At 41.6% G+C, this 11,950-nt stretch overlaps 1 protein-coding gene across 1 annotated transcript; it reads left to right on the forward strand.

Annotated features, from left to right (window-relative positions):
* Positions 1 to 8,494: 8,494 nt before the first annotated feature.
* LOC143596509 (DNA polymerase-like) lies at positions 8,495 to 9,118 on the forward strand. The gene has a single exon (XM_077075266.1). The coding sequence runs from the start codon at positions 8,495 to 8,497 to the stop codon at positions 9,116 to 9,118; it is 624 nt and encodes a 207-aa protein (XP_076931381.1).
* Positions 9,119 to 11,950: the final 2,832 nt, after the last annotated feature.

The following is an 11,950-nucleotide window of genomic DNA, read 5'->3' on the forward strand; positions in this document are numbered from 1 at the left end:
ATATGGCAGCTGCAGGGGGCAAGATAAAAGCTGACAGGGAACAGTAACAAGCATGGGCGGATCAGATAAAGGTACTGGTCAAGCATGGCAAAAGCAGATCTCAAAAGATAATGTCAGTCACTTTTTCTACCAACCAATGGGGGTTGGTACGCATGCTGCGCCGAAAGTAACTATTCAGACATTAGATAGGTTAGGTCAACAGCACAGAAGATAAGACAACACAAAAGCATACAGGCTGGAATAAACAGAAGATACAAGGGTTAAGCGCGGGAAGGCTGAGTGCGCGAGCGCGAAGGCTGGCACAACATTCCTTAGCGCACTGCGGGAAGAATCACAAATCCTTAGCGTGCTGCGTGAAGAACAAGAATTCTAAGCGCATCGCGGGAAGAACATACATTCTTAGCGCATTGCGGGAAGAACATGCATTCTTAGCGCGCTGCGAGAAGAGTTTTCTTCACGCATCGCAGGAACAAGATGTCTTCACGCAGGCTTCCATGTAAGGAGTCTGGCGCGTGGAGCTGCAGACATCCTTAGGCGGGAAGAACCAAAGGACAAGCAAAGAGGAGGGAAACAAGGCGTAAGGGCGGGACGGCGACAAGAGGGAAAAGAAGGCGGAAAGAGAGAAGGAAGAGGGACGGGACGGCGGAAAGAAAGAGAGAGAAAGAGGCGGGAAGGAAAATATATATTATTATTAAAAGTAAAATATAAGTAAAAATATTAAATAATAAAAGAGAGATCGGGTCAGAGAAACGGGTACCTGGGTCGGGTCGGATCGGGGCAGATGTCACAGTCTCCCCTACTTTAAGAAATTTCGTCCCGAAATTTATCTCGAAGTAGGTTGCGCAGAGAACAGGTGCGGGTACTTGATCTTCATTTGATCTTCCCTTTCCCATGTAAACTCGGCTCCGCGCTTGGACTCCCAGCGAACTTTCACGATAGGGATACGACTGCGCTTGGTTTGCTTAACCTCGCGATCCATAATCTCAACAGGCTTCTCAATGAAATGCATGGATTCATCAACTTGAACTTCATCAAGTGAAATGTGAAGGTTCTCGTCAGCTAAACACTTCTTGAGATTGGAAACATGGAACGTTGGATGCACATTACTGAGCGCGAGCGGCAGGTCAAGTCTGTAGGCAACTTTTCCCACACGCGCGAGAATCTTGAATGGACCAACATAACGAGGAGCAAGCTTACCCTTCTTCCCAAAGCGGACAACACCTTTCCAAGGCGACACTTTGAGGAGAACAAGATCACCAACTTGAAATTCGAGAGGCTTTCGCCTACGATCTGCGTAACTCTTCTGTCGGCTTCTGGCAGTCAGCAAATGATCACGGATCTTGGCGATTTTATCGGTTGTCTCTTGAACAAGTTCGGGTCCTGTGATTTGAGTTTCACCCACTTCGCTCCAACAGATCGGGGAGCGGCACTTACGACCGTAAAGTGCTTCAAATGGGGCCATACCAATACTGGAATGATAGCTGTTGTTATAAGAAAACTCGATCAAAGGCAGGTGTGAATCCCAATTACCTCCAAAATCAAGAACACAAGATCGGAGCATATCCTCAAGAGTTTGAATAGTTCGCTCAGACTGACCGTCAGTCTGAGGATGATATGCCGTACTCATGTCCAAGCGAGTTCCTAGCGCAGATTGGAGAGATTTCCAAAAGCGAGATATAAAACGGCCATCGCGATCGGATATGATGCTCAAAGGAGTACCATGGCGGCAGACGATTTCCTTGACATAAAGCTGCGCGAGATGCTCAACACGGTAGTTTTCACGAATGGGCAGAAAGTGAGCAGATTTAGTCAATCGATCCACTATTACCCAAATGCTATCATGTTTGCTTGCTGTCAAAGGTAACTTGGTAATAAAGTCCATCGCTATACCTTCCCATTTCCACGTAGGAATTTCTGGTTGTTCGAGCAAACCAGATGGGCGTTGGTGTTCAGCTTTCACTTTAGAACAAGTCAGGCATCTAGCTACGAACACAGCAATATCCTTTTTCATGCCAGGCCACCAATAAGTAATGCGCAAATCCTTGTACATCTTATCAGCGCCAGGATGAATAGAATATCGAGATTTGTGCGCTTCACTCAGGATATTAGCGCGAAGATTCTCATCAAAGGGAATCCAGATGCGATTAAGATAGCAGAGAATTCCACTCAGATTAGGGGCAAAGAGTGCTTCCGCGCCACACGCTAACTCGGCGCGAAGGTTACCATTACTGATGGATGCGCGCTGCGCGTCACGAATACGCGATTCAAGGTTGCTTTGAATCGGCGCAAAGTGAAGATGCGTGCGCGGCAAAATACAGTTAAGCTGGCAGGGTTTTCGGCTGAGCGCATCGGCTACCACATTAGCCTTACCAGGATGATACCGGATCTCACAATCGTAATCGCTGATGAGTTCGTTCCATCGGCGTTGCCTCATGTTAAGTTCCTTTTGACCAAAGATATGCTGAAGGCTTTTATGGTCAGTGTAGAGGATACACTTAGTACCATAAAGGTAGTGTCTCCAGATCTTCAAGGCAAAAACAACTGCACCAAGCTCGAGGTCGTGAGTTGTATAATTCTTTTCATGAACCTTGAGTTGCCTTGATGCGTAAGCGATAACCTTGCCTCGTTGCATAAGAACACAACCGAGACCTTGGTTGGATGCATCGCAATACACGACAAAATCATCATTACCCTCAGGTAGCGCAAGAACAGGAGCTTCACACAACAAACGCTTGAGCGTTAGAAAGGCTTCTTCTTGCTTCGAGCCCCAAATATACGGTTTACCTTTGTGCGTCAGAGCTGTTAAAGGCAAAGCGATCTTCGAGAAGTTCGAAATGAAGCGCCGGTAATAACCAGCTAAGCCCAGAAAGGAACGGATCTCAGAAGGAGAGGATGGCGTAATCCAGTTCTTGATTGCTTCAATCTTGGATGGGTCGACATGAATACCCATCTTGTTTACAACATGACCAAGAAACTGTACTTCATCAGACCAAAATTCACACTTGGAAAGCTTAGCATAGAGTTGCTCGGCTCTAAGCTTTTGCAATACCAATCGGAGATGTTGCTCATGCTCGGCCTTGGTCTTAGAATACACCAGAACATCATCGATAAACACGATCACGAATTTATCCAAGAAAGGCCTACACACCCGATTCATAAGATCCATGAAAACGGCGGGTGCGTTGGTTAAACCGAAGGACATGACCAAGAATTCAAAATGGCCATAACGAGTACGAAAAGCAGTCTTCGGAACATCTTCATCGCGGATGCGCAACTGGTGATAGCCAGAGCGGAGATCAATCTTCGAGAAACAAGAGGCACCTTGGAGTTGATCAAAGAGGTCGTCAATACGCGGTAAGGGATACCGGTTTTTAATGGTGAGTTTGTTCAACTCGCGGTAATCAATACACATGCGAAACGATCCATCTTTCTTTTTAACGAACAACACCGGAGCACCCCAGGGCGAAGAGCTAGGGCGAATGAATCCTTTAGCAGTCAACTCTTGAAGTTGGCTGGCCAATTCTTGCATCTCAGCGGGTGCAAGACGGTAAGGAGATTTAGCAACGGGGGAAGCACCAGGGGCAAGATCAACACGAAACTCGACTTCACGAGCGGGAGGGATACCAGGAAGATCATCAGGAAAAACTTCAGGAAAATCACGCACAACAGGGATATCGCGAAGCTTCTTTCCTTCATCGGGTTTAACCACATGGGCTAGAAACGCAATACACTTCTTCCGCATGAGTCTTTGGGCTTCGGCGCAAGACATAAGTTTAAGACCACTGGAGGGTTTTTCGCCGTAAATATGAAGATCACCATTTTCTCGAGGTATGCGAATCAATTTCTTGGCGCAAATAACTTCGGCGCGATTCTTCGAGAGCCAGTCCATACCAATGATAACATCAAAGCTTCCAAGAGGCATAGGGATGAGGTCGATCAGAAAATCGTTTTCGTTAAGGTTAAGCGTGCAATCTTTAATTACCGAGTTTATTAAAGCAGTTTCGCCATTAGCCAATTCAACTGAAAAATCTTCTTTTAAGTTATCGCGCGGTCGCGCAAGCTTCCGCTCAAAGGCGCGAGAGATAAAACTTCTATCGGCGCCAGTATCAAAAAGCATAGATGCATAAAATCCGTTAAGCAAAAATGTACCATTAACTACGTCGTTATTCGCTTGCGCTTGGTGCGCGGTTATGTTAAAAGCTCGGCCACGCGTCACTTGGTTCGAAATTTGGTTCACCGGATTCGCTTGAGTAATCTGAACTTGTAGCCTTGGGCACGCGTTCCGGAAATGACTTGGATCACCGCAGTTAAAGCACGATCTGGGTCGTGGGTTTTGGTAAGTTGGCTGTGGGTTCTGCGGGTAGGCTGGTGGTGTTGGCGCAATCGGATTAGAGGGAGGGGTTCTACAGTACTCAACGGAGTGACCTACGCGGCCACATCGGTTACATTGTCGACACGGGACTTGAGGTGGGTGATGAAGTCTACAGGTTGGGCAAAAGGGTTGGTTTCCTGTGTAAGGCTTCTTAGTTGGCGGGGCAGGAAGTGCTGGATTGGTTAAGGCATAGTTGTGGACTACAGGAGGTGCTGGGTAGGTTGACAGTGGGTTAGGCGCGTAAACTGGAGGTTGGTAAATGGGTTGTTGGGTAATGGGCGGGTTGGTAAGCGCATAGGCTTGTCTGCGCCTACGTTTCTGGTTATGGTTTGAGGGTTCTGGTTTGGTTTCTGTTGGTTCAGGGACAGTCTTGGGTTTGGTCTTCTCAGTTCCCCGCAGGAACAGGGTTCCTGCTCTGACATGGTTGTCGCTGAGCACAGCGGCCAATTCGATGGCGTCAGAGAGGGTTACTGGGTTTCTGGCCCATACAGAATCTTGAATTTCCATGGGGAGACCCCCAAGGAATTTCTCGATGGCTCGGCGGGAAGGGGTAACAAGGTGAGGGACCAGTAAGCTTAGCTCGTGGAAGCGCGTCGCGTACTCGCGCGCTTCACCGCTGTATTGCTTCAAGTTCCAGAATTCTTCCTCCAGGCGCTTAACTTCGTTGGGAGGGCAGAATTCTCGCGTAAGAATTTCCTTGAATTCCTCCCATGTCATGCTAGAAGCAGCCTCTGCGCCACGCGCATGAGCTACTCCATTCCACCATGTAAGCGCTCTGGATTCCAGGACACTGGAAGCATATAGGGTTCGTCTTTCTGAGGGGCATTGGGTATGGAGGAAAGTGTTTTCAATCTTCTCAAGCCATTGGAGCATCACGGTGGCTCCTTCAAGACCTGTGAACTTCGGAGGGTTACCCGCATTAAAGGACTTAATGTTATAACTGGAGGTATTAGCATTGTTTTGGCTCAAAGCTTGGGCTATTGCGGCGGCCATTTCCTGGGAACGTTGCTGTCTACGCATGCGCGAGGCTTCTCTTCTCTGAAATCGGCGAGATAGCGGAGGCATTCTATAAAAATTTTAATTTTAGTTAATATCTTGGTTTTAGCGCAAAGTTTTAATCTTATAAAGCTTGGTTTCACGGAGTTAGATACTATCAAAAGTTAAAGTAAAATAAATGATCCTAAATGCAGACTTAATAAAGGTAACAAATTCGAATCAAGAACCGACAATTCACGTATCACCGTGACTTTCCGAGTTCTCAATTTAAAATAGCTAGTAAACGAGTATTGGAGATTGACGATTCATGTATCACCATGACTTTCCAATCTTCAATATAAAATATACAAGAAAATGAGTATTGGAGGTTGACAATTCATGTATCACCATGACTTTTCAAGTCTCCAACCTCAGAACATAATCGTAAATGGAAATTGAAAATCAACTATTCATGTATCACCATGACTTTTCGGATCTTCAAATCCCAACAAACGAATATGTAAGTAAAATCAATAAAAATCGAAATTCAACAAAAATCGAAATATCGCGAAATAGAACATAAAATCATATACTGCGCAAGTGCGAGCATATTCATAAATAACGAGTAATTAACAATAAGCGCGCAAACATGAGATTTCTCTCATGCGCGAGAAGGGACTCTTAGGTATTCTAGGCCGTTACGTCTAACCACCTATCCTAAGTCAACGAGCTCTGATACCAATCTGTAACACCCCGACCAAAGGCGGATTATACATCGGGGCGCCACATATTGTTTCATTACTCGTGACACTATTGGGTGTCAATATTTAATAAATACATTCATTCGCGCATACGCAACGTAAACAAGAGAACTTAAAACAACATAAATTAATATATTATAAATCATAATATTCGAACAGCGAAAACTTGTCTTGATACATTTTAATCTAGGTCCAAAATAAAGAACTTCCTACGTGTCCTTAAGCTCCCAAAACAGCTACTGCAAACCTGAACATGTGTTAAAATAAACGTCAAACACTTGCGTGTTGGTGAGAAATCAAGTTTAATAGATAATCATAGATAATCACAGTAAATCTGCGCGCAACACGTGTATGTCTAGAGTTTAACAAGGGTGTAATCAGATTGTGATCAAGCCTAAGATAGTTCATAGATCATAGTTCAATCCATGCTCCCAATTGAGCATAAAAACGAGAAAACATCTGTGCAAGTGTAAACAAAGAAAACCGTAAACGATAGGTCTCCCGTGTTCAACTAATGGTACCAACGGAACTGCGGAATAGGCCGAACAAAGCGGTTAATGATACACACATACAAATAAACAGCCAAGTAAACGTCCTCAACACATGGGATACTGCGCGACTAAAGTTCATAAACAAGTTTAAGACTCAAGTTTTGTATGAACACATGAACATCCCAAAGCATTTAAAATAAAAAGGGATTAGATACGAGATAACTCACTTGATAAACGATGCGGTGTAAGATATGCAAGAATCAACTCTTAAACAAGCAAGGTTAACCTATAATTAAAGATTATTGTTTTAATGATTTGTTTCAAGTCTTGATTATAAGTTAGCATAATTAATAAGTAAATTATAATATATATTACCGGAAAAGCAGGAAGAACAAGGAGGAAGACGGAGGCAGAGAGGAAGACGGCAGAGAAAGCAAGGAGCAAGAGAACAGGAGAGATTAAGTGTTTTGTGTGTGATGTGTTATGAAATATTATTATTATTTATAGAAAAACCCTAGGAGACATAATCCCTAGAAAAGGGGAAAAGATCTCAAAAAGCCAAAGATTCCAAAAGCAAAAGATATCAAAAGATATGGCAGCTGCAGGGGGCAAGATAAAAGCTGACAGGGAACAGTAACAAGCATGGGCGGATCAGATAAAGGTACTGGTCAAGCATGGCAAAAGCAGATCTCAAAAGATAATGTCAGTCACTTTTTCTACCAACCAATGGGGGTTGGTACGCATGCTGCGCCGAAAGTAACTATTCAGACATTAGATAGGTTAGGTCAACAGCACAGAAGATAAGACAACACAAAAGCATACAGGCTGGAATAAACAGAAGATACAAGGGTTAAGCGCGGGAAGGCTGAGTGCGCGAGCGCGAAGGCTGGCACAACATTCCTTAGCGCACTGCGGGAAGAATCACAAATCCTTAGCGTGCTGCGTGAAGAACAAGAATTCTAAGCGCATCGCGGGAAGAACATACATTCTTAGCGCATTGCGGGAAGAACATGCATTCTTAGCGCGCTGCGAGAAGAGTTTTCTTCACGCATCGCAGGAACAAGATGTCTTCACGCAGGCTTCCATGTAAGGAGTCTGGCGCGTGGAGCTGCAGACATCCTTAGGCGGGAAGAACCAAAGGACAAGCAAAGAGGAGGGAAACAAGGCGTAAGGGCGGGACGGCGACAAGAGGGAAAAGAAGGCGGAAAGAGAGAAGGAAGAGGGACGGGACGGCGGAAAGAAAGAGAGAGAAAGAGGCGGGAAGGAAAATATATATTATTATTAAAAGTAAAATATAAGTAAAAATATTAAATAATAAAAGAGAGATCGGGTCAGAGAAACGGGTACCTGGGTCGGGTCGGATCGGGGCAGATGTCACAGCTCCCGCTGAAGCCATTGTTGCTGCAGAGGTAGCTAAATTACCTATTCGCTATAGACGGAAAAGGCATGCTGTGGTGGAATTAAATAAACCTTAGTTGAAAAAATGATTTTTTTTTTGGTGGACCAGAAAGAAATTATTGACCTTGATATAACTTTATACCGGAGTAAATGAAAACTCCTAGAATGGCACGCACGAAGAAGCCTACTCAGAGTAGGAATCCCGCACATTATAAAAAAAAGAAAATGAACTACGTTAGACTTTCTTTAAGGAAGATTGCAAATAAGAGTTGATCCTATAATTGTAATAGTAAGATTAGGATCCCGACTCATCTGTAAATTTAAGGCATATAAGGTAAATACTTAGATATAGGGAACTCCTCTCGGTGATGTCAGAGGAATTGATTGATGTCGAACCTATAATAGCTAGTTCTGTTAGAAAGATCAAACATAGTAAGCAGAACTATCTATGTTATATAACTGCTCTTAAAAAGACGAGCAAGGGGATGAAACCATTCATGGTGTCCGATCTCGAGACGATCCTGATCAATAACGAACATAGGGTTTATGATGGTGGTCTCAAGGTTGTTCATCCGGGTAAAGACATCAAGGATGGTCTAATTTATACCTACTTCAGTGAAGACTACTCATTCATTGAATCCTTTGAAGAAAGGAGTAAAAAGGTGCTGAATGACTTGGTCAACAAGATCATTTCAATGGTGAAGAAAGAGAAGGCTAACACTGTCTATTTTCACAACTTCTCTAGATTTGATGGGATTCTCCTGCTAAAACACCTAGTATGCCATCATTGCTACACGCTTAAACCACTAATGAGGAACAATAGGCTTTACGAGTTATCAGTCTATTCTGATAGGAGGATGTTATTTCGAATCAGATACTCCTTAAATCTACTTCCAAGTTCTCTGAAAGAGCTAGCTAAGAGTCTATGTCCATCTCTTGGTAGTAAAGGAACAATCGATCACGAGAATGTGTCTCTAGACAATTTGGAAGATGATAGGGAGTACTTGATTGAGTATATGAAGCAGGATATCCTCCTTCTTGGTGGGATAATGCAGAAAGCACAAGAGATCTATTATCACAATTTTGGTTTGGATATTGATGTGTATCTAATAACCCTATAATAATGACCCTCACAACTAAGCTTTAATATTAAAACGAAAATCCTAAAATCAACACAACCGGCAAGTGTACCAATCGCAAGTAGTATAGACCTAGGAAGTCACACCTAAAAGCGTGACAATTCTATTAATTTGTATGACTAAATGGAACCCACACCTAAAAGCCCTGCTGCCACTTCACCAATTCCATTATGGTTTTACCGGGCCGAGCCACCCCAACTTGACTTAAACCTTTTACCACATGATTAAACATTTCATTCATACAAACTATAAACTCTAGCTCTCTTTCAAGTGCACGCAATTACAAATGCATTCTCTTTTATTTCTTTTTCTGCCTTTTGGCTTTTTGCAATTTTTTTTTCACACTCATATTACATGGCTTTGCATGAACAGAAACAAATACAAAAGATAAAACAACTAATATATACAGACGATCATGTGACTCGAGGCTTGAGTATGACCCGGCTTTTCATTCCAGTCCTGTCACGAGCTTAGTTAAACAAACAAAATCCCTAAGATGTTTTCCACTAAAGTCAGGCCATTTAAAAGGTTCAATTAGGTCAACAACCAAACCGCCCTTTCATTCTTAAAGGCTGAGCCTACCGACACACGATTACTGAGTCTAAACCGTTCGGTTACCATACATTACGTGCGGGTCTAATGGGCACTGTTCTTATTTATTATATATATATATATTTTGAAAACACCAAGAAGTTATAAAATAACCACTACTCGGTAATAATATCATTTCCTGTTTAACGTAGATAAAACAAATTTCAAGGGACTAAATTTTTTTTTTTTTTTCAAAAATTTTCCTACAACTAAGTAAAATAAACCCCATCCCCACACTTAGAACGAAATCGTCATCGATGAGTATAAGGAAAAGAAATAAAATAAAATAAAAATAAAGTATATAAGACTAAAACAAAGAATGGGTTACTCCCCTGGTTTGTGTGCAGAATCTTCAACAGCTGAGTAGTATCCAAACGACCGTATAGCATTTCATTCGCGGCCGCGACCTCGGGAGAACCTGTTCCAAAACGCCACCATAGCTACTATGCGCATAATATAACCTGCAAAACTCAAACTTGCTCGCATGTAGCGGCGTACAATACGGAAAACAAAAACAGAAAGAAATAAACATATTTTTGTGTTTTTGGTTTTTATACTTTTTTTTTATATAGGATACTCCTTAAATTGACGGACTCGAATGGAGATTGAGTACGAGCAGTTTCATCTTGAAACAACCTGAAATAGAAAAAACAAAGAAAACAGATAGCATCACACAAATTCATAAATACAAACTCTACAACTCGGGCAGTCTCCCGAGTGTGCATCCATCACGTCTAAGTCTCGGAGAGCGCGTCAAGGTAGAATACCTCGACCGTCTGGTTAGTCACCGGCTCGCCAATTTAGTGCTTCAGTCTATGACCGTTCACCTTAAACTTCCCACCATTATCCTCTATTTCAACAGTGCCGTACGGGAAGACCTCAGTGACTGTGAACGGTCCCGACCATCGGGATCTCAACTTTCCCGGGAATAACGTCAAATGTTCTATGGATACAAGTTATTTACTACTCCAACTCGCACCACCACCATCCCACCGCCACTCACTACCATTTTTATTTTATTCCAGCGTTAGAAAATAAAGACTAGTAATTCATTTCATTCTCACATGGTAACCAAACATGTCAATGGAATGGTAATTATCCATTCCATTACCTCGTCCATTCCATTACCTCGTTCATTCCACTCCATCGCTTATTCCATTACCTCATACCAAACAGAGCCTAGAAGTGATACAAAGTTTACAAATCTAACATTTTTATTTGATATATGAGTTAATGCATTGTACCCTTTGAGCGCTTATAGTATATGCTATATGGTACAAAATGTCTAAAAACAAGTCAATACCAAAAACATCCATCGATGGGCTCGTATAACGGGTTGTGTACTCGTGTGACATTTTCGGTCACGTAAACTTTTCCTAAATTGATAAAAACTTTTTACAATGTTTACAGATCTTAAAAAATATATATACATTACATGAATTTATGTAATAATAATTTAAAAAAAAAAGAATAAAGACAAATGAATAGGAATTCCAAAAACATCCACTGACGGGCTCGTATAACGGGTCGTGTACTTGTGTTGACATTTTCGGTCATCACCGTCATATTAGTGTCAAATGAATTTACAAAGAACTGGTCGTCTAAAGCATTTGTATATATGTTAAAAATGTGTTTTAAAAATAAAAAGTGTCATAGAAGTAGGGCCAAATTAATTGGCGGCAATTTCGAAAAAGACCATTTAATGAAAGAGACTTGACCCGTAACTTACTGAGTTTTCCCTGCAAAATTTAAGGCTTTTGATCAATGATGCCCATATTAAATTTACGATTTTTACATAAAATTATGAAAATGTGTTTTATTCATTGATAATTTTAAGGTATCATACATTAAAACTTGGATAGAGCCCGTGTGATACACGGGTTATTAAAAATAAAATAAAAAATTTAAATTTAATAATATACATATTAGTATATATTATGGATTCATAGGATATAAATAATTACTAAAATACATAGATTAGTAAGAATAATTTGTATTTGCATTTTAAAAGTAATAAAATGGAAGGTTGTGAATTTATACCAATTAAGAAAAAAAGAAGACTAAAATCAATTAATCTTAGTTGAGTTGGTAAGTCATTAACATTTTAAAAGTAAGGTATTGAGTTCAATTCCCACCAACAACATATTTTTTATTTTATCATTCATGAAGGAAAAATTATAAAAATGGAAACTTGTAATTGTGTTGCTTTAATATATAGGTAGA

Source organism: Bidens hawaiensis, unplaced genomic scaffold, assembly GCF_021521415.1.
Source record: "Bidens hawaiensis isolate Kalapana, Puna unplaced genomic scaffold, B.hawaiensis_p1.1 tig00046658_1, whole genome shotgun sequence".
In the NCBI taxonomy this organism is placed as follows: domain Eukaryota; kingdom Viridiplantae; phylum Streptophyta; class Magnoliopsida; order Asterales; family Asteraceae; genus Bidens; species Bidens hawaiensis.

Bases quoted from the DNA above. Each gene is read 5' to 3' on its own strand.
- LOC143596509 (XM_077075266.1), top strand. From the start codon at position 8,495: ATGGTGTCCGATCTCGAGACGATCCTGATCAATAACGAACATAGGGTT.